Raw genomic sequence first — 23,134 nt, 5'->3', positions numbered from 1 at the left:
TATTGTCAGGGAGAGGCAAGAAATGAGGGAAGGTGCCCTGCCAACCAGGGCCTCCCAGGTGTTTGGTTTGAGCCCAGGATGGGTACAAGTGGTGTTTTTACTGCCATGGAGGAACCAGAGAAGGAGCACAGCTCTTGTCTGTGTCATTTTTCATTATGTTTGTTTACTTGCTTGCTTTGGGGAGAGGACAGCAGTATCAGGAGTTCAGTTTTGGACATGTAAGCAAGATAGTCCGATAGGTACGTCAGAAAGGCAACTGAATATACAAGGCTGAAGGCCAAAAAAGGTTAGGGCTGGGATGTCAATGTGAGGGTACTAGGCGTAAGGACCAAATCTGTCCAAAGCCCTGGAAGTAGCTCATCTCTGGAAAGTCTGCAGAGTGAGAGGCCCCAAACTCTGAGGACCTCCAGCCTGTAGCAGAGAGCTACTAGAGAAGAATCAGCAAAGGAGCCCGAGGAAGTGGACTCCCTGAGGTCAAAGAAACCCCAGGAGAGGGTGGGATGAAAAGCAGACTTCATTAAGAAGGGAGTGACTGCTCTGTGAAAGCCCCAGCCACTGTGAGCAACATGATTGTTGTCTGATTTCTTCTGGGTTCCTTGATCTGCAAGACCTTTGGGAAGTAGAAACCTAATATCCTCAAACGTATTCTTTCTCTCTTGACTTCCCTAGGTTATAAATATAATCAATGCAGCCCAAGAAAACAGCCCCGTCACAGTAGCAGAAGCCTTGGACAGAGTTCTAGAAATTTTACGGACCACAGAATTATACTCCCCACAGCTGGGTACCAGAGATGAAGATCCTCACACCAGTGATCTCGTCGGAGGCTTGATGACTGTGAGTAATGAGGAAAGACCAGAAACGCAGGGGAGATGACATTAGGTGGCTCTGGCATACACACGATGTGTCACGTAGAAGCTGCTGCCTGCAGCTGCAGAAGCCTGTTGCGTGGGCCCTAACACTAGCATGGCCGGAAGCACCTGCGTCAACACTGTATGATATGTGGGTTTCACTCAAGTAATTCCTGCATTGCTCATTCCACCAAACTGAAGACCACATCTTCAGGATTCATGTTACAGTGAGGGGCACCAGGCAGTTGGCTGAGGGCCCACTAGGTGTGTTTACTTCTTCTTTGTAACCTGGAACGGTATTGGATTGAGGGTTATGGCCAGGTTTCCTTGGGCCTCAGTCTCTATCTTTAATGAAAGGATTTATACTTAAGACCTCAGCACTAGTTGCTAAAATCTTAGCTGTAAAATCCTTTCTTTCAATAAAAGCTTACAAGGAAGTTCCCATATGATCAGCTAAAAGCAGAGAGGAGCTGTCCTGACTCCGCGGGGGGAGGAGAGGCCACCCTGCCAGCGCCCCAACACTGCCACCCAGGGCAGCTCATTTCTAGATGCTCATCCTGTTCTAGTGTTCTGCTGTGCTGGTTTGGCTGTAACCACCATTTGTCAGCAAGGGAAGAAAAAGACCCTTCAAATTATTCATTTGTAATCCTTATCAGGGACCGAAGCTGAAAGAATTCTTTGGGAGAAAAAGTCAGTCATGTGAGTTTTACTTTGGAGCTTTTGGACTAGCCTTGCCACCAAGTGCCGAGGGTGGACAGGCTGCCTGGTGCCTTCTCTCCTTGCCCTGCCACAGACCCTCGATGAGCTTGCAAGCAGAGCAGGCGCCTGTTCCTTTCCTGCCCCTGGGCTGGGCTTGGTCGCCCCACCCAGGGCAGTGTAGACCTCTGCTGTGGAGACTGCAGCTCGGGCGCACCAGGAAGGCCACCCTGCAGAGCTGCGGCAGACAGTTCTGGTTCTTGGACCATGTTACCTGCCCGCTTCCCTGGCCGCCATATGGTCTCGGGTTCCTCTCCAGCTGATGCTGTGACGGGCCAGTGCAGAAGTCCACCTGTTTTCATGTAGCCATAGGCAAGAGGAGAAGGAAAGGCAAAGGTAAAACAGGAGGCCCTGTGAGGTCTGCCTTAGGGGCACGGCAGCTCTGGTCCTTGTTACTTTGTTTTTCTAGTTTTAAAAATTAAGCTCGTGGCCTAAAGATCCTCAGTGTGACTTCAGGGGAGCTCTTCACTAGTACTCTAAATCTTAACATTCACTTTCCAAGGGTGACAAATTAGCAATGACAAGTGACTCCTAAGCCAAGGCCTAAGTAATTAGGTCCTCAAGGCCCAAAGGTAGAAGGGAGGCACTTGTGATGCAGGAACATCTGGGCACTAGTTCAGGAGCCTAGTAAGTGGCAGAATATTGGAATTCTGTTTGCTCCCTTTTGCTGTCCCTCCAGACACCTCTAATCCAAAAACTTTTCTTTTAAAGGCTAAATACAATGCTCAATTTAAAAAACATAAAATAAAATTAGGATATTAGTCAAAAATTGGCCCAACCTTTTCAAGGCTTTACATTGTCATCCTCAAAATGTGGCTCATGACTTTAGCTCTCCATTTTGTAAATCTAGAACATAAAAATAGCACAGTCCCTATGCAGTTGTAAGTGAGGTCCCTTCAAAATAACATGCACCCAAGGCAAGACCACTCCTATGATTTCACTCCTGTGGCCTCCGAATACTAGAAGAGGAAGACGCCTTAAAACACAGGCCAACCCACAGCTCAGGTTGAAACCTGACACAGTCATCGCTTTCTTCTCGATTCTGCGTCTCTGGGGGCTGGTAGCCATGTAAGGGAGAGGACCTGCTGTCTTGCAGTGACTGTTCTGATTTAATTTTGAACTTCAACTTGGAGTTCCAGATTAACTGGGCTAGTCAGGATTCAAATCTCTTTAGCTAATGAAGTGGATGAGAGAATAATGGTACCAGCATATAAAGCATGTTTCTAATAGCATCTTTCTTTATTCCAGGATGGCTTGAGAAGGTTGTCAGGAAATGAGTATGTGTTCACTAAGAGTAAGTGGTCGCCTACCCCCGTGTCACTGATGGCCGGTCTCCGGCCTGTGCCTTCCTCGCCATCATGATCACTCTGTCGGGGGAGCCTTGCTTTCTACTCCCTGCTGGTCTCACTGGAGTTTTAAGCATTTCTGTGGTCTACATTTGAAACCAGTTCTCCCAATTAAAATTACTTCTCTGAGCACTGTCAGAATAAGAATTGAAAACCTCTATACATTTAAACAGTTAAACTGAATTAATTTTTATTTGGAGGTCTTGAAGTTTAATAATGTAAGAGAAGAACCCTAAGGTGAAAATCTCTTTACTCTTAGAAGTTTAAGACTTCCTAGTAGCAGCCATGCAGATGATAATAAATGCTTAAGGGCACTCAAGATTCCACAAGTAACCAGCCTCCACCACCCCATCTTTTTGCTCAGATGTGCACCAGAGTCACAGTCACCTTACAATGCCAATAACCATCAACGATGTCCCCCCTTGTATTGCTCAATTACTTGATAACGAGGAAAGTTGGGAGTTCAACATCTTTGAATTGGAAGCTGTTACACATAAAAGGTATGTGGCTTCTCTGGTGTCAGGCAGGGGAGGTCTGATGGCCACGCTCAAAAGCTTCACATCTGGAAACTAAGGGAGATGTGTTCTTGCCACAAAGGGACCTGCCAGGTTCTAGCTTCCACGCGGTGCTGGAGGAGTGTCAAACTATCAGAGAGACTGTGGCTTGTGAGGGAGCTTCTTTTTGGAGAGAGTATTAATGGGTAAAATGTAGGAGCAGCCTGGTGATGACTCGGGATGAGGAAATACTGAATGTCCTTTTCATATTCATCCAGGCCATTATTTTGTGCCAGTGAACCCAGAGTTCTAAGTATTCTCAGCCCCAAACTTGTTAAAGTCCCACATGAGAAAGTGAGTTTGACAGCACTATAGACTTCTCTTTTGATCCATCCTGTATGCAGAGCAAAGACTAGGAAACTCCAAGTCTTCTTCTATCACATAAAGAAGCTATTTCTTCTAGGGGTGTTGGTCTATAGGATATGAATGATTCTCACCTGTAAGTAGCAGGACTCTAACGGACAGCATTTTGCTGAGATGCTGCATGCCATTCCTTTGGTTAGCTTCAGTGAACTCCTCAGGGGACACGCGGCAGCGCAGAGCTTATGTGTAAGGGGAGACGGCGAAGGACTGTTGGAGACCTTCCTTGGTTGTTAGAGCCACTGAAGGGCCTAGGACTTGGAGACAATCTAGAAGTCATTAGGGGTGACTGTGAGGCACCTAGCTGTTGAGAAGTGGCTGGTGAGAAGGAGATGCTTTATCTCCTTCTCATTGGTGAGGAGATATTTTTACACCCCCGTGCGTGTGGAACAAGCATCAGAAGAAAGATGCCTCCATTCCCCAGTATCATCAAAGAAAGCAGTGTCTGGACCAGTGCATACAATGAATCAAGGTTTGTTTTCCTGTTTCCCAGGCCACTGGTTTACCTGGGCTTAAAGGTCTTTTCTCGGTTTGGAGTATGTGAATTTTTACACTGTTCTGAAGCTACTCTTCGGGCCTGGCTCCAAGTGATTGAAGCCAACTACCATCCGTCCAATGCTTACCATAACTCCACCCACGCGGCTGACGTCCTGCATGCCACGGCCTTCTTCCTTGGCAAGGAGAGAGTGAAGGTAGCATCTTGCTGTCATAATCTAGTTACCTGTCTAGTTTGGAGATCCAAGAACTCAATTTTTAAAAATGTATTAGGCAAGCAGCTATTTTGCAACCAATCTGACAGTATTTTGGGCTACTAAATTGACTGGTTGTTTTGGTGCTGTGAAGAAATAGTCTTTTCTCCTAGTTCTCCCCTCCCTCAAATGCCTAAAATAGCAATTTATGCCTCTATAGAAGCTCCTTTAATGCCTGGCTAATCCACGAACCCATTCTCCAGATGTTTACCAGGAGCCCTTTGTGGTCTGTGTTAGAGGACAGAACTTAATTATTATAGCAAATGGTTACTAGGTCTACAAGTTAAGTTTTAGGATCACAATTTGGCCACTGGTATATTACAATCCAGATAGTAATGAGCCATTCAACATTCTCTTGATCTTTATAAACGTATTTGTGTATTTTGTGTAGTTTTGAATGTATATAGCTGTATATTAATGACTTGCTGCATAATTCTGAGTTTCCACGTCCCTTAGTCTTACTTTGAAGTCAATACTGTCATAAACAGGTACTGATTTGTAGAGCAGCCTTACATAGACCCCATGTACAGCTGACAAGAGATCCCATCTCCCCCCTACCATCATTTGCACAATAAAAGAAATACATTTATAATTCCTTTGCTACAATTAGAACTGAAGCTTAGAATATAGATACCCCTGGTAAAGATGCTATATGGAAATTCACATCAGTGTGCAAATGCCTGACATTAGATCACTTTTAGTCTTAAGAGCTTGGGTACTTAAGAAAAGTGGTAGTGGGACAGGCAGAAGTAGCAGAAGTAGCACCAAAATGGGGAGTGGGAATGTTTCCTCCTCAGTTTTGCCAAAGGCTGATCCTGTTATTCACTTTTATCAGCAAGAAAGTGAAGGATGTGGCCCAAGACAGATGCTTTTGAAGATTTTTGGCTTCTATTTTGAGAAAAGGTGGTATCACAGGTGATATCAGCCTAAGTTTCTATAGCACCCTTCTTTGAGGAGCTAAGAAACTTTGCGATTCCTACTCCAGCCTCACATTCCTCCATTGCACACAGCGTGAGATATTACACAGCAGAGGTCACACCCTGCCACTTGAGGGCCACACGCAGGGTGTTAGTGCCAGACAAAGGTGGTGCACAGCTGCTGCCGTTGTGACTTAGAGATGACCCTCACTTCAGCAGAACCACTCTAGAAAAATACAGACCAAATGTTTGATAAATTAGCTTAGTCCCTTTATTATTTCCCTTACTCCCTCTCCCCTAAGAATTTTTCTTTAAATTGTGAGTTCTGCTACTGCAGTCTGATTGATTTCCCAAATATCAGCAACAGAAACAAGTCTAAAACTAGATAAAATAGGCTTACAACTCAAAGACATTTTCTAACTCTGGCAGCCCCTGACAGAGAATCAGAAAATTTAAAACTGTAAGGAACCTTGCATAATTGCGTGGGAAGAGCTCCTGAGCTCAGAGGCTTAGTCGGCAGCCCAAGATCACTAGTCAGTCACCATGAGCACTTCAAGTGGGATCTACTCCTGAGGCCTCATCCCATAGATGTGAGGCAGTGATGAAGAGTCAGGAAAACGTGTTTTTCCCAAGTACCATGCCATCTGTCACCCTGAATTTATTTCTACAATGAGAATAGCATTCTTAAGTGTCACTCCAACATTGCTCCACACCGTCAGCCCAGCCATAAGGATGACATTCCCCTTCAATTTGTTACAAACCTCCCCTCTCCCTACTTTTTTTTTTAATTTAACTTTTTATTTTGGTATCATTACTCTACAATTACATGAGGAACATTATGTTTACTAGACTCCCCCCATCACCAAGACCCCCCACAAACCCCATTATAGTCACTCTCCATCAGCGTAGTAAGATACTATAGAATTACTACTTGTCTTCTCTGTGTTGCACAGCCTTCCCCATGCCCCCCCTCATTATACATGCTAATTGTAAGGCCCCCTTCCTCCCTGCCCCCATCCCTCCCTTCCCACACATCCTCACCAGTCCCTTTCCCTTTGGTAACTGTTAGTCCATTCTTGGGTTCTGTGAGTCTGCTGCTGTTTTGTTCCTTCAGTTTTTCTTTGTTCTTATACTCCACAGATGAGTGAAATCATTTGATACTTGTCTTTCTCTGCCTGGCTTAGTTCACTGAACATAATACCCTCTAGCTCCATCCATGTTGTTGAGAATGGTAGGATTTGTTTTCTTTTATGGATGAATAATATTCCACTGTGCATATGTACCACATCTTCTTTATCCATTCATCTACTGATGGACACTTAAGTTGCTTCAATTTCTTGGCTATTGTGAATAGTGCTGCGATAAACGTAGGGGTGCATCTGTCTTTTTCAAACTGGGCTGCTGCATTCTTAGGGTAAATTCCTAGGAGTGGAATTCCTGGGTCAAATGGTATTTCTATTTTGAGTTTTTGAGGAACCTCCATACTGTTTTCCACAATGGTTGAACTAATTTATATTCCCACCAGCAGTGTAGGAGGGTTCCCCTTTCTCCACAACCTCACCAACATTTGTTGTTGTCTTTTGGATGGTGGTGATCCTTACTGGTGTGAGGTGATATCTCATTGTGGTTTTAATTTGCATTTCTCTGATGACTAGTGATGTGGAGCATCTTTTCATATGTCTATTGGCCATCTGAATTTCTTCTTTGGAGAACAGTCTGCTCAGCTCCTCTGACCAATTTTTAATTGAATTATTTGCTTTTTGTTTGTTAAGGTGCATGAGCTCTTTATATATTTTGGATGTCAACCCTTTATCCCCTTTATCGGATCTGTCATTTATGAATATATTCTCCCATACTGTAGGATACCTTTTTGTTCTATTGATGGTGTCCTTTGCTGTACAGAAGCTTTTCAGCTTGATATAATCCCACTTGTTCATTTTTACCTTTGTTTCCCTTGCCTGGGAAGATATGTTCATGAAGAAGTCGCTCATGTTTATGTCCAAGAGATTTTTGCCTATGTTTTTTTCTAAGAGTTTTATGGTTTCTTGACTTACATTCAGGTCTTTGATCCATTTCAAATTTACTTTTATGTATGGGGTTAGACAATGATCAAATTTCATTCTCTTACATGTCGCTGTCCAGTTTGGCCAACACCAGCAGTTGAAGAGGCTGTCATTTCCCCATTGTATGTCCATGGCTCCTTTATCATATATTTATTGACCATATATGTTTGTGTTAATATCTGGACTCTCTGTTCTGTTCCATTGGTCTGTGGGTCTGTTCTTGTGCCAGTACCAAATTGTCTTGATTACTGTGGCTTTGTGGTAGAGCTTGAAGTTGGGAAGTGAGATCCCCCCTGCTTTATTCTTCCTTCTCAGGATTGCTTTGTCTATTCAGGGTCTTTGGTGGTTCCATATGAATTTTAAAACTATTTGTTCCAGTTCATTGAAGAATGCTGTTGGTATTTTGATATGCATTGTATTGAATCTGTAGATTGGTTTAGGCCCTCTCCCTACTCTTACTGGTCCCCAGGAACCACTGCAAGCAGAGAAGTGAGGATAGTTAACATCCTTTTGTTAATCTCTGGGTATAGGTGACTGTTGAGGATATCCTAAGGAGGGAACAGTTTGAAAGGCTGATGTAGAATGGGGTCCATTTTAGCCGATCGGCTGCCTGTGTGATCCAAATGTACTCCTGCTGGTTAAAGAAGGGAAAAAACTATGCAGAACCTACAGGGGTTTGAAATTTCTCCTGTTGTAGGTTTGGCGGGGAAGCTTCTTCCACTAAGTCCCTCCCTCCCTCCAGCAGGAAAGGCCATGCTTCCTCCATCTGTTAGGCAGCAGGCCCAGTCTTCTCTCCACACTTATCAGCCACTGTATTAGACTTAGTGCCCACCAAAATGGGAGAACATGGTCCATTACTGTAAAACACAGGTTTAAATCAGTGTATGCTGGAAGGAAAGGCATGTCTTGTATGTCTACGCCATTACTTTAATCTATTTCATTTGAAGAATTTAAAAATAAATTGGCCCCAGACTCCAATCAACATACTCCAGGAGCATTAAATGGAGGCCCAGAGTTTGGGCCCACGGGTGCCCACTGCACAAGTAGGATCAGTGAGTGGAGCCCAGATTGGGCAGCTTTGGGTCCTGACTTGCCCCTGCAGGTTACCACAGCCTCTCCTGACCAGCAGCAGTGGGGCCAGCCATGTTTGATTGCCCTGGGCATGCCAGAAGCAATCTCTGAGAAGAGCAGAGAACAGCATCGACCTCCGTCCCTGCTCAGGTGCCCTGTTTGTGTGCCCTGGGCCACCACAGGATTGCCCACCAGCTCCAGGAGGTCAGGACTGAAAAGGGAAATGGCTTCCTTCTGGCAGGGACAGCGTTTAGGGCTGAGCCTCACACTCACTGTCCCTTACCCACAAGTGTCTGAGAGGCAGTTCTGCATTTTTTTCTCCCGCAGCCTTTGAGAGCAACTGGAAACTTACGCACACCCCTCCAGCCTCATCTTGGGGACTACCTTTCCCTCACTGACCGCCCCTCAGCCACAATGATGCTCTTTTAAGTTTCCTCAATAAACAACTTTGGAGGAGCATATGGGCTATTCTCCCTGCCCAGAATTCTTCCCCTTGCCACCTTTTGCCAGACTAATTCCTGCTTATCCTCAGGCTTCTGAATAAAAATCACTTCCTTAGAGAAGCCATTCCTGCCTACCCTCTGGATGCTGTCAGCAGATAAGACAGCCATTAGCCACATGTGGTTGTTAACATTCAACTACAATGAAAAAATTCAGTTCCTTAGTTGCACTGGTCACATTTCAGGTGTCCAGTAGTGACATGTGACATGGAATTACTGTATTGGACAGCACAGATATAAACATTTTAATCATCACAGAAAGTTGAATGGACAGCACTGTCCTAAACTGAACCAGGCTTCCTGGTCACACTCTCCAAGGATCTGAACTTTCCTTCTTCGTCCATCTTACAATAAGTTACTTCTATTTGTGTATTTACTTATGTTACTTCCCTAGTGGATAACTCCATTAATGCCATGCCAGTGTAATTTGTCACTATAGCTCCAGCTGTGCATGACAGCAGGTACCCAGTAGGCATCTAATAAATGATTGCCAAATGAATACATTCATTCACTAGAATGTCTCTTGTATAACAGCAGCCCATTTGGTAATTTCATCTAAAGCTGAGCTGAGAAAAATTTGTATTCCCTCGTGCTCTGGTTTGTGTTGATCTTATGAGAGCTTTGGAAGAGGGCCTCCCTCTGCTACTGGCTAGCCCAGAGCTGAATTTTGTTCTTAACCACAAGAGCCCCCTTAGCCTCAGTTTTCCCAGGAAAATTCTTCTTAGTCCATGGGCCCCTTTTACTGGTTGGGTCTAATACTTTTATGCTTCTGTGAAGGGCTTTTTCTGTGCCATATACAACCACTCCCTCAAAATCTTTTCAAAAATAGGCAAAGTAATATTGGTGTCACAGGCCATCTTCTGCTCCCTCTGCTCATGGAAAAGTCATGGCAATGCTACACAGCAGGCATTTGAAAAGGCCTGTTTTGTTTCTTCCTGCAAAACAAATGGGATGAGTGGACCCTAGGAAAATAATTTAGGTAACCATTTTAACTGCAGCTCAGATTTCTGTTTCCCTCCAGATAATCCACAGCACAGCAAGGTGATGTGTCCTAGGCAGCCTTTCAACTTTCTAGGAAGTCAGAGGAGGCTCAGTGGGCTAAGAGAACATTCTGATAGCCCCGCAGCCCTGGTCTGTCCGCTCCTGAGTCAGGGATGAATGGCAGTGTCCCACACCCACTGGGTAATGCTCAGCCTTGCCCCCTGACCCCAGGGAAGCCTCGGCCAGCTGGATGAGGTGGCAGCCCTGATCGCTGCCACTGTCCATGACGTGGATCACCCAGGAAGGACCAACTCTTTCCTGTGCAATGCTGGCAGTGAGCTCGCCGTGCTCTACAATGACACCGCTGTCCTGGAGAGCCACCACACAGCCCTGGCCTTCCAGCTCACGGTCAAGGACAGCAAATGCAACATTTTCAGGAACATCGACAGGTTCGTTATGCTCGGGCGCCTCTCCTCAGGTTTGTGAATCTAAGTGGGGAACACTGTTTTCCCCAACTTCTCCAAGTACTTAGCTGCTGCTGCTTATGGGAGGGGGAGTAAGAATAGTACCGTGGGCCAGACAGTAAAATAGTAACTCTGCCCTTAGAAACATAATTATACTTTCAGATCGCTTTCATCTTTTTGAATCTCATCTGGTGTTTAATGAGTTCATGAAAATGTTTTACACTCTAGAGAGCACCCTATAAATATTGATTGTATTCCTCATAAGTATAGCAGATCTTTTCTTACCCTCCCAGGAGAGCATCCTGTCTTTTGTGTACCTCAAAGAAAATGTATCCTTTCCTGTCTTTCCCCAGCTCAATTTTTGGTCATTTAAAATACTACCTCATGGGACAGTGTTGTGCTCCAGTCCCAGCAGAGCTACCAGAGCCCACAGGGTGGGGCAGGCCCCCTCAGCTGCCGTACTGTCCTGATGCTCGAGCGGCTGTGAGCGCAGGAGCACAGAGCACCCTGGGCCCCAAGGACCGCTTGTCAGCATGAACCTGTCAGTGTGGGCTCCAGAAATCCGAGAAAATATGGAGGCCAGTTATTCCATCTCTGACTTGTTTTTGAAACTTTCACAGAAAGAACTCATTTCAATAGCCAATTCTATTCTGTTCCCTACTCGGACTCTTTAAGTTAGAAAAAGATGAAGGGAACTGGACAGCAATCTTGGGCAGGGTTTTTGCTCCATCCATTACAACTTGTATCTAATTGTAATTTAGAAAATTACTTATTGGAAAAACATTCTTCCAATGCTGTCATTGAAAGGAATAATGACAGCTCCCTGTGGTAAGAAGCACTGCACTGACCGCAGCGGGACAGCCCAGCAGGAGGCGGTGTCCACTCTGTAAGGGGGGAATTTGCTTCTTTCCACCTTGCTGTCCGGAGCTTGCCCAGGGAAGGCAGAAGGGAATCACCTTATAAAATAAATACCCACCATGTGACAGCTACTTTTTTTCCTTATACTCATAAATAATGTGAGGAAGGGTCAGCTATCATTGGGGAAAATGGAATAGTGTTAACAAGCCCTGGCTTATTGGGAAGATTGATATAAACATTTTTTCTGAACTAATTTCTTAACTCTGTGCACTGCACACCTCCCCCACCCCCAGCTTCCTCCCAGATTGTGGGAAGTGTGGTGAAGCGGTCAGAGAACAATTTTATATCAGGACATCATGTGAACAAAACCTTCTGTCACCCTCTTATTTTAGGAACCATTATCGAACACTGCGCCAGGCTATTATTGACATGGTTTTGGCAACAGAGATGACAAAACACTTTGAACATGTGAATAAATTTGTGAACAGCATCAATAAGCCAATGGCAGCTGAGGTAAGCGTTTCCCATGTAGTATGATACATTAAGAGCATATTACCATTAGAACCTACTCTGGCCTCCAGGTGGCTATTTGCTTGGAGTTGGTAAAGAAGGGCTGAAAAGTACTGGCCTCTTACTTCCCTTGGGGAAGAGAATCAATTGACAGTATCCAGTAACTCTGAGCTCCCTGAAAGGCCTTAAGATAAAGCCCTAGTGACGAAAGGAGACGTCCTAGAGAGTACGACGGGAGCCTGCAGGCAGCAGGGACTGGCATAAATGGGATCCAAAGCTTTCTAATTCTCTGTTCTTTAAGCTCTTGAGATACCTCAGAATTGGATGCCTTAAAGAACTACATTCCTGGTGATTCTTGTTAAAAGTGTATCAGTAAAAACTATAGTCAAATTGGCAGTGACTAAACACAAAAGCGAAAGTTGTTTTTCCTCTTTAAAACTTACCAAAATACCTTGATCCTGCCTTGAGGTCTCTACAAATTCCAGTTTGAGGAATATAAACAGAGGTGCACATCTCTATTGTTTAAAATGCAATCAACTGCCCTCTGAAACCGTGAAGCTGTTCATTGCTCTATAAATTAGAAGAGCTTTTTGTTCATTCCTGTTGAGAAGCAGCATACAAGGATGGATGGATGATGGTTGTCTTGAAAGTAACTTGATGATCAGTAAGGAGATTATCTATGTAGGACTGACCCATCATGTGACAAGCCTGGATGGAGGGACAATGTCCCCTCTCCGTGCTCTGCTCCATCCCCCAAGAATTCCACGGCCTAATGCCAGGGCCCTCTCCTTACACATAGGATTTATGGAAGCAAAGATCTAGGGATTTAGGGAAAAATTATGCAGAATTACAGAATGTAGAATTGGGAAGTTCCCCTAGACAAGTAAGTTCCCAACTCTGTGTTGAGATTTATCATTTACCACAGTATGTACAGCCAGCAGTATCTTCCCAATATGTTAAGTAATCAAAACTACCTTCAGAACATAATTCTGTCCATTGATGGTTTAATAAATAGGTACAATCTCAAACAACCCTTAAATGTCATGTAGTCTTTCAGTGTGGCAGAGCCCTGGAGAGTTAATAAACACAATTTGATGGGGTCTTTGAAGGTATAGAATAGCAGTCTTCCAGGTTCTGTGCAGTTGCTATATTTCCATAAGCCTACTCACACACCTGGCCACTCCGCTGAGGACCCCTGACATGTATTACTAGGTTTACTAGTGTATGACCAGTTTCTTTATACATGGCTTAACATACCTGGCTCCTGCCCTGGCCCACTTTCTGCTCCTAATTACCCCAACGCTTACATGGCTCACTGTCCTGACCTCAGTTAGAAGAGCAGCCAGGGAAGAACAAGGAGACAGATGCCTGAAGAGAAAGAAATAAAGGAGGAGGAGGTGGGTGAGGTAGGGGTGGGCCAGGTCATAGAAGAGAGGGAGGGAGCTGGCAAGTTTAAGTAGAAATAAGTGAAGAAATAATTGAAGGATCACATGTGTGTTATTCCTCTATCTTTAATGTATTTTTTTTAAATTCTGCTTTTACCTATGTCCTGATAAAACTGGGAGAAAAGCTTTCCTTCTTTAATATTACATACCAAATTACTAAAAACAAACAAAAAACTGCTTATAGCAGTTACCTTTGGGGAACAGTATGGGAGTGAGGGGGATGGGTGCTGATAGGGACTTTGACCTTTTAAAAATGTTATTTTGATTGAGATGGGTGGTTGTTTTTAACAAAAATATATCTAAGGATGGGAAAACCTGAATCCCAATCATACCTAAGTGTGCCTGGGTGATCACAATTCAGTGCTGATCAGTTAGTCCTTGTGGATTTCACCATCACCTTGAACCAACCCTAACCTGACAATCTGTTTTCCAGATTGAGGGCAGTGACTGTGAATGCAACCCTATTGGGAAGAATTTTCCTGAAAACCAAATCCTGATCAAGCGCATGATGATTAAGTGTGCTGATGTGGCCAACCCGTGCCGGCCCCTGGACCTGTGCATCGAGTGGGCTGGGAGGATCTCTGAGGAGTATTTTGCACAGGTATATAGAGAAACTCCAATTCTCTCCAGGGAATGGCCCCAGGTCATAGAACTCTAGGGATTCTCCAGCTGAGTAACTTGATCAAATTAGTAAATGGCTCACCCTTTCCTGCAATAGACTTCTGGTTCCCTCAAGAGACTGACTGATGTGGCTGGTCACTAACTAGACTCTAGGGTCTGGGGAATTGAGCCTGTGGAAGTATCTTTTCCTCCTCAAATTGTTAGACCCTGTACTTCCACAAAAACTGGGAGATCATCCACTCACTCACTAGGTTATCACTTCCGTGGTGCACTGTGGAAACATAGACATGAGGATGGCCCATCCCTGTCCATGGGGCTCATACAGTAGGAGGAAAGAGCTGTAGGTTCAGAGAGGGCCTCACACTGGCAAACCCTGAAACTCTCTCCTGAGGAAGTATATGTCCCGTGCTGTCAGCGTTCAGAAAGGTTTTTTTCCTAGATTAAAGAAGGGCCTTGTGGAAATGTTTTAGAGATGGTTTCTGTCATTGTTGAAGGATTTAGAAAGGTATAGGAAAGGACTTCCTGAGAGAATAAAGCATTATGAGCAAAAGTGGTAAGGAGAGAATATAGAATTTTTATGTAAGAGGGCAGCAATATATAGTTCACTTCAGCAATATGAAGAGGAGTTTAAGGAGAAAAATCCAGAAAGCAGTAGACTGCAGATGCCTTTTGAAAGAGGACTACTTCCAGAAGAGAGGCTTTAAGGACTGATACATGTATGTGTGACAGAAAGGCAAACATAAAAATATCTACAAGAAATGCATGTGGGGGGAGGGGGGAGGGAGGCTATGGTTGGAATTTGCCACTGAGGCAGGATAAAGAATAGCTGATGATGTCCAGAAGGGCTGGTAGGGGGACTGGCCCACCAAGGACTCAGTAAGTTAACTGTAGCTTTCAAGGCTGGGAAGAGAACCCCTAAACTGAATAAAATAAGGACAGGCAGTTCTGAGCTTGCAGAAAGAAGGGAGGCGAGGGAGAAAAGAACTCTAAACTACTCCTTGAACAGAAGTGGGTATTTTAAGGCTGCCTGATTGACCTGAAATGAGCAAGCTGACCCCAAAGCTGGTAGGAGGCCATTAATGGACCTCCCAAGACCCCAGAGAACACTTGAAATCCCACCCCTAGTTACTCTCCAAGTTTAAGTCTGGGGAATGAGAGAAGAACCACTTTTCAGTTCTTTTAAGTTCTCTTCAGGTGTCCTTTCCCCAAAAAGCAATGTAGTGTTGTTCATTAAGTCAATGAGATGTACAAAGGAGGTCTCTGATCAGCTGGCCTCTAGCTCAACACAACACCAGGAAATGTGGATCTTAGTGTTCAGTTCAGCGAGTTGTGGCCTGATGTGTATAAATGTATACTTTAATGTGCAAAATACTTAGATTTACAGACACATATAGAGAGCTGCATGGCCAGTATCCAGAGCTGAACAATAGTTTGCATGGTCTGCAGGGTTCTGTGAAACATGAGGCTAGTTAAGCTTGATGGTGTAAGAGCTTTTCCTCAGGCCCACTGTCATGTTGGCGTGCAGCACAGGGTTTTATGTGTACACCCAGTGTGTCACACAGAACGTTAAAAAGACATATACACAATGGTTAAACTTTAATAAGATTAATAACTTATTGCTTCATTGAGGACATTCTTAAGTGAAACTGGCTTTCTTTTTAAACTGAAAGTATGTGACAGTGAGTAATACAATGACTATTGGTACAGTTTGGTACCAGTTACCTGATTCATGCTAAGGCATCAGCAGTTTTACTCACTGTAGCTTCTGCACCCTCAGTGTGAATGTCAATTAGTATTATTAGCATAACTTTGAAAATAGTTTTGACCTTCCAAAAATGATTTCAGAAAAGGGGTTATGAACCCTGAGATCGATGCTACCACAAGGGCTGCAGTACTTGAGAGTCAGAAGACCTGAATGTGGTCACTGCAGCTCATCAGGTTAATGTTGACTTAGCCTCAGGACCTGGCTGACATGTTGCTTCATATATACAATTGGATGACGATCCATTTGCACAGGGCTGTTCTGAGAAACTGCATGCTACTATGGTAGCTCCTCTTGTGCCCTACAGCCCTGCGTGTTTTATTATTTCCCACAGACTGATGAAGAGAAGAGACAGGGGCTACCTGTGGTGATGCCAGTGTTTGACCGGAATACCTGTAGCATCCCCAAATCCCAAATCTCCTTCATTGACTACTTCATAACAGACATGTTCGATGCTTGGGATGGTAAGATAGTTATAACCCACACAGAATATTTTGTTAGACCTTATGATGATTACCTGTAATGACACAGGCTGGGCCTGAAGGCGTGCGGGTCAGCACCCCTTGTTCGTGGCCAGGTATGGTGGGGTGCATGTGCACTCTGTGCATCCCCAGAACTGAACCTTATGTATGCAACTCAATGGATATTTGGTAACTAGATAAACAAGTCTTCACCTCTTCAAAGGACATGGTTCCAAAGCTGACAGCAGGTTTATTCTATCATTGGGGAAAACTCTAGAAAGAACACAACTATATTAAGACTACTTGGAATCACAGATTCTTTTGATATTACTGATAAACGGCTTTTCAGTTTTTAATTAAAAGGACCTGTTTGTATTTCAGAAACTAGTGCTTAATGATCACAGAGCCCTAGCCTTGTAAATGCTCCTGGGATCTAACAGAACAGGCTTCTTTTGATTCTTTTATGTTCTTGCAGCCTTTGCACATCTGCCAGCCCTGATGCACCATCTGGCCGATAACTACAAACACTGGAAGACATTAGATGACCTAAAGTGCAAAAGCCTGAGGCTTCCATCTGACAGCTAAAGCCAAGGCAGAGAAGGGACCTCTTGATCTACAGAGTGCACTGTGAACCACAGTAGTGTAAGCAAGAGGCTTTCCTTAATAATGAAAAGGACAGATATAGGTTAAGGAGCTAATGTTTAATATTTGTCCTTGAAGTCCCCAAATTCCATTTTTAAGAAGTTATGTTCCATGAAGAAAAATAAGTTCTTTTGAACAATCAGTGACAGAACAAATCCATGGAAAAATTCTTTGCCCTGCTGTCACCCTGTGTGTCCACCTCAAACCACAGAACCGATTCACTACAGCAGGACACCAGCAACAAAGACTGGTGTCTCTGGGCTCATCTCTTACCATAAACGTCACCATCATTGGTGACTGTTTTCTTCAAGAGCATTGGTGTGTAGGACTCATAAAATTATCTAAGGAAAAAACTATATAAAATGAGCAAAACAACTGGGACCAAATTATTGTTAAACAAGAGCTTCACAGCCTCCGTGGTGGCTCTTCTGATTGATGGTGTGACACCCAAGTTAGAACACAGCCTTGGCCCAGTGAGTGCCTTCTCTAGACTGGCAGCAGCAGCCTCTACCGCCCTCTTTCCTGTAAAAGGGATTCTTAACAGAGAGCCATCCATGATTGGGGGAGGGAGTGACATCTTGTTTGGTGGGGAAATCCATGATCTTTCCTTCTTTCTGGTTTACAGAGGCAGTCATGAGGCACTGTAAGTGAGTATTATATAAAAGCCATTAAATCTGAATGCCCTTGGACAGGCTATTTTTTTAAAAAAATTTATATACACTTGCTGTTTAAAATTTTTATTAATGCAATCTAAATTTCCTGGGGATTAGTCCGTGGAGTATGTCATACAATGTACCATCCATCCATCCATGTTTGGGGAGGGACGGGAAGTTTCAAGGTTCAGATGTTTTTAACCTATCTATATTTGAGATCATGCCATTTCGCTTTAATGATATAAAAAAAAGATTGCAAGCTATGTAAATATATCAGAACATAAGTATATGGGGAAGCAGTAAATACTATTTTAAGCTATTCACTGTATGCTAAAAGCTTCTAAAGCACAAGTGCATATTTTTATACAGCTCTTTCACAACTGTGATCTGTATAAAGTCAGACTTGAGATTTTCCTTTATCAGCCACCCTTCTCTATGTATTATATTAATCTTTGTTTTTCTTTCAAATCCTTTCAAATTCTCTGTATTCCATGCTGCATTTTTCAGAGGTGCAAGCAGAGACTGAATCAGTAGTTACTTTTTCAAGTGAAAACTGGAATGCAGAACATGTACATGGGAGGAACAGAATGACTTATCATTATGTAATGTGCCAATGTTTTTTTCTATGTTTTGTAACAAAAAATGAAAATATATATATGACGATTCCACGCGAAGAAATTTAAGTTATTTTTGTTAGAGAACGCATTTGGTCAGGACAGGAGCTAGCTGTGTATGTAATGCTGCCGTATGTAAATGTGGTGAAAATGCTTTGTGAAGTACTTGTAACTAAATTCCTACAGCCATTTTTCATTCTCAACAGCTGTTTTTATTTACCTCTTTGGCCTAAATTTTTTGTAATTTCAAATTTTTGCTTCAGTGTCGTTTATTTCATGAGCCACACACTTTGTTTTCAGACTACATTAAATTCAGGATGTCAAAATACCATTTTAAGGAGATAAATAATTTGCCTAGGCTACAAAGCTTGTTTGAGGCAAGGATAATCTTTTTCCTGACCATCATCTCACTTGCAGTTCCATTTGGTAAGTAGCATTTATCAGATATCTGACATCTTCCATATGATTGTTACAGCTTACTCCCTATAATTTCAAATTAATTTCATATTAACTTAAATGTTAAATGCTTTAAGACTGCCAGGTACTAAAGCTTTAGCATAATTCTGCTCTTTAATATACTGAATTGCTAACTACATTTTTTCAAGTAGTCAGTTTATTAGAAATACAGCCCTTCGAATGGTATGTGTAGCAGATGGGTACAAACTATTATAATTTCCTCATATTGAGTTGTTTACTAAAACACTGTATGCGAGGGGAGCCATATTAATTTTGAAAAATGCAACATTATCCGATACAAAGGGAAGTCAAATTATCATTTAACCAGAAGAAGAAAGTCACAAAATAGTTACCTGGACCAGAATGACCCTAAAATTTAAGTCATTCTTTAAGATTTTAAAATTTGCTTGCCTTCAGAGTCAGGATGGGTTAGTCTTATGGGCAATAAAGAAATCTCATCAGTTCAATCGGAACCTACTGAAAGATAAATGGAAGGGATGATGCAATGCCCCTGAAGTTTAGGCACTTCATTCTATGAATAAAGCTGAAGATTGAGGTAATAAGGGTATTTTAAAATGATGAAGCACACTACACAGTTTGCAACCTTTGGTGTTGCAAACAACACTGAAAGTTAAGCTAGGAAATGGAAAAAAAATGCATATATGTTGTCTTAAAGTTCAACTTTTAGCAGCAGTACATATATAAGTACTGAGTAGCTAACCAGGTCTGACCCCAAGGCATTCATGAAAGCAAAAACCATCAAGTCTGGTGAATGGGTTGGAGGCTTCCTTCTAGACATAGTTTCTTAGGGTACTGTGTGCTCCCAAAACTCACCTGTAATTTGTACCACTATCACAAAACACTAACCAGAACATATTAGGAAATAAAGCAGCTACACAATTCAAGAAAACAACTTTGCAAACTCATGACCAAATTCAGAATTTCCAAAGAAAAAAGCTAACTAGTAACGGGAAAGTCCATTTATTGAGGAAAGTCTGAAAATGAGATACTTAACTAAAGTGATGAGTAAAGCTAAGGCACTCAGACCAGAGTGCATGTCTGCCTGGCTTGAAGGGCAACCCCCAACTGCAGGAGGAAACCTGAGACGGCTGCCTGTGGGAGTCCGAGATGCCATGATAATGATTTGTAGGCTAAAGGTAGTGTTAATGTTCCTATTCATATCACTCTGTTCTATAATGGAAGTAGCAACTTTTTTTAACATATTTCTTCAGGAAACTGTTTTCATTGTGAATTAAAACCGAAATGCCTGAACATTATCTGGTGTTCCTCAAGTGGTAGTCATAAGCCTCTCTCTCTCATTCCTGTCCTCTTTGACTAGTTTTAACAGAGTTCTATTCCCATTATCATCACCGAGCAAACCAACTGCAGGGGCTTTACCTGACTGGCCTCCATGCCACACATATAACATTGTTCTGGTATAGCTGACCTTAGCTCTACCAGTCTTTGGAGTTAGTTGTGGAAGCACCTGTCAAAGGTAAACTAGAAAAAACAATTTATAAAGAATCCATTAAGCAGGTGAATGATGACCAACTAAATTGGCATGAAATGTTTTCTGAGAAGGATCAGGACTGTGACATATCAGCCACCTTGCACTTACATTAACAGGAGTCTTTCATCAGCAGTTTAAAGAATTAACTCCACAATCAGACCCACCCATTTACTAATGTGTGGAACACTTAATTTTATTCTCAAGTTCCAAAAGGGAGGAAGAGTGCTCTAAGGCCCTGGGGTGATGAAGATGCTTAAATCTCAGTGGTTACTGCAAGAAACTATGTACATGAAGCCTGTTCTCAAGCAGTTCATAGTACAGTCCATGGTGAGATGCATCAGGCACTCTGGGCTGCAGGCTCTGACTCTGGAAACACTGTTAACTCCTTACAATTCTAGCTCTCATTCCTGGCAAATAGGGGGCAGATGCTGGTCCAGTGCCAATAGCTGTTGAGGCCAATTCACACTGGTAGAAAAGACATCCTTGTAAGGTAGGGATTTTTTTTAAAAAGTTAAACAGTGAGAAACTCAAGTTTGCTCTATAGAACAAGGATAACTAATTACCAAAGAACAGGAAAGAACCCTTGTGATAAATATATCTTTAATCAAACAGACGCTGAAGAAAACCGAAGAATAGAAGGCAGAGATAACAGCAAAGTTGTGGCTTCATCAGAAGTTCTATTTCCGCCTCCACCCAGGTTCAAATTATGCTTAAAACACAGCACTCACCACTTTAACAACAGCACAGAGTGCGGTTATTATGCAATCTTCATTGCTCCAGGGAAGGAAGGGTCAGTTTTCAAGGTCTAAATTCAAGATGTGCTATATCCTACCCATTCTTCAGTGGGTTTTTCATTTTTCTCCCCAAATATTTTCCATGAGTATCATGTATATTTGGTTCCTTAAATAAATTTTTAAAAGAATGAATGGGTATAGTTAAAAAATTTTATGGACTCACATATTTCAAAATCCAAAAAGGCTAAATGAAAGAACTTAAAAAAAACTGAATTTCTGGTATCTTCTTTGGTGGATGTACTAATGCCAAAAAAGCAATTTGTTGCTGGTTTGTAGATGTGCAAAAAAGAATTCAAACAATTGGAATTTTATGGAGTGACAAGAAAAAAAAATACACTACAAACTTAAGTGAGCAATATGTTAATAGTTTTCAGAGTATTACCACATAGTTGATGTTCAAAGTTCATGCACACATATTCAATTTCCTTATGCTAGACAGTAAGATATAAGTCACCATTCTCCTCTAATTTCTGAAATAATTTTAAACTACGCAATCCAGATTCTCGTTCTCCATTTTTCCACAAAATAATAAGATGATCAGCAGAGCATGTCACTAGTCCATGATCTTCAAAGTATAGAAACATCTGCAAAGAAATTTAAAACTACTGATTATAGGAATTTCAAGAGGCTAATTCTAAAATAGCTTATGTGCTTATAAGATATGTACATTGGAGACTTCTTTGTATCTGAATGTAACAATATCATTTCTCATGAAAAATTTTAAGTGTTAACACAAATACTAAAAAATATAAAAGACCAATTATTTGGATTTTAATTAAATACTTTTAGTAGTGCTTAATTTCAGAACTACAATAGCTATTGTTGTGAAGTACATGAATTCCAAATTATCTTATGAATTTTACCATAATCTAATTTAAGTATTGGTTTTAAGACTGTTGTCAGAAGTCCTGCCAGACCTGCATTCCTTAATCATTTATACTTGCCTAATTACTAAAGCACAATGGCTACCAATAAAATACATGTGAACTCCAAATTCTCCAATGTATCTCAGTTAAAGGGAGATCCTAATTCCACATGCTATATAACCTATTCTAGACCACTGTTTACATCCAGCAAAAACCTACAGAAGAGAGAGAAAGTGTAAGTCTTCGAGAGACCAACCGAATGAAGAGCAGTGAGATACAAAAGCTGGAAATTCCCTGGACATTTATATGTCGATAAGAAACACTACCTCCACAGATGATGAGTGTCCAATCAAATCTCCAATAAGCTCTAGAGAACACGAAGTGGCATTTTCTTGTTGTTTTTTAACAGGTTGGCTAGCTTGTTTATTCACTCTTCCAAACCCCCACATGTTAAAAAAACCTAGAAAAATACAATCATTTTAGTCATTTCCATTTCTGTGCTCTTTACTTATATAGGATAAGATCAGAAAAACAGAAAATTTAAATGCCAAGGTGTTTGGTACTTATTTCAGTCAAAGGCTGATGGAATGGCACCAGACACTATGCTTGGGTTTTTAATATGCTACTTCTTTTTTCATCTTTCTTAGCTAACCAACTTTGTTAACTCATTTCTTTTTTGTTGCCCCTACTCATCCACTGGTGAAGGTATATTAACATGATAAAAAAGACAGGTACTGGGAATGAAAGAGGAGAAAAACAAAACAAAAGGTCTGAATGGCAGTCTCAACAAAAAAAAGTCCAACTCAGATATATCAACAAAAGGCAGACAAAAGCAACATGTGTGTCCAAAAACAATAGCCTATGACTAGATAACCAGAAGAAACCCCAGAGGTACCCATATCTGATTTCTTAAGCAAAGGCTGCTAACTAACCAGGATTTTATTTTTCAAACTGAACACCTGAAAGTCAAGAGTTTATGAGATACAATATAAACACAAAAGTGTGTTTTCCCATAAACTGAGTTCAGTGATAGTGATTATGCTTCAAGGCTGGAAGAACACTTTACCTTGACATCTGATGGCACATAGTTGGTGCATCAGGCAGAATTATGTACAATATAAATGTTTAATTACTTCATTAGGCCATTTGGTCAGATTACTGGGAAATAACAGTCTCCCCTCTAAATAATAAAATCCTACTTGAATTGAAATGAACAGCCAGTTATGCATTAAAGTGTGCATCTTAGATCCCAATTACCATATGCTGCATATAAACATCTTAGGCTTATCTGGAGCACACTGTATATTATTCTTGTGGTTACACACGAACTGCC

At 42.1% G+C, this 23,134-nt stretch overlaps 2 protein-coding genes across 12 annotated transcripts in view; one reads left to right on the top strand and one right to left on the bottom strand.

Annotated features, from left to right (window-relative positions):
• The window catches only part of PDE8B (phosphodiesterase 8B), a 265,564-nt gene extending 248,062 nt beyond the window's left edge, over positions 1–17,502 (top strand). For all 5 annotated transcript variants that reach the window (XM_036914124.2, XM_036914122.2, XM_036914127.2 and 2 more), the window contains 9 exons: positions 670–834; positions 2,853–2,898; positions 3,315–3,450; positions 4,358–4,556; positions 10,377–10,594; positions 11,860–11,980; positions 13,856–14,023; positions 16,140–16,269; positions 16,742–17,502. In XM_036914124.2, coding sequence (XP_036770019.1) covers positions 670–834; positions 2,853–2,898; positions 3,315–3,450; positions 4,358–4,556; positions 10,377–10,594; positions 11,860–11,980; positions 13,856–14,023; positions 16,140–16,269; positions 16,742–16,851 — 1,293 coding nt within the window. In that variant the 3' untranslated portion in view covers positions 16,852–17,502. The remainder of the gene's footprint in view (positions 1–669; positions 835–2,852; positions 2,899–3,314; positions 3,451–4,357; positions 4,557–10,376; positions 10,595–11,859; positions 11,981–13,855; positions 14,024–16,139; positions 16,270–16,741) is intronic.
• Positions 17,503–18,031: 529 nt separating this feature from the next.
• The window catches only part of WDR41 (WD repeat domain 41), a 41,120-nt gene continuing 36,017 nt past the window's right edge, over positions 18,032–23,134 (bottom strand). For 3 of the 7 annotated variants that reach the window (XM_036914130.2, XM_036914128.2, XM_057494133.1), the window contains 2 exons: positions 22,128–22,261; positions 20,723–21,519 (listed from right to left, as the gene is read on the bottom strand). In XM_036914130.2, coding sequence (XP_036770025.1) covers positions 21,367–21,519; positions 22,128–22,261 — 287 coding nt within the window. In that variant the 3' untranslated portion in view covers positions 20,723–21,366. Of the gene's footprint in view, positions 20,607–20,722; positions 21,520–22,127; positions 22,262–23,134 lie in introns of those variants that run through there. The other 4 variants (XR_008994417.1, XR_005030616.2, XR_005030617.2 and 1 more) reach the window with 4 other exon arrangements.

The sequence above is a fragment of the Manis pentadactyla genome, chromosome 2 (assembly GCF_030020395.1).
Source record: "Manis pentadactyla isolate mManPen7 chromosome 2, mManPen7.hap1, whole genome shotgun sequence".
Lineage (NCBI taxonomy): Eukaryota > Metazoa > Chordata > Mammalia > Pholidota > Manidae > Manis > Manis pentadactyla.
The sequence above is the reverse complement of the archived record's forward strand: the minus strand, read 5'-3'. Positions and strand labels throughout refer to the sequence as shown.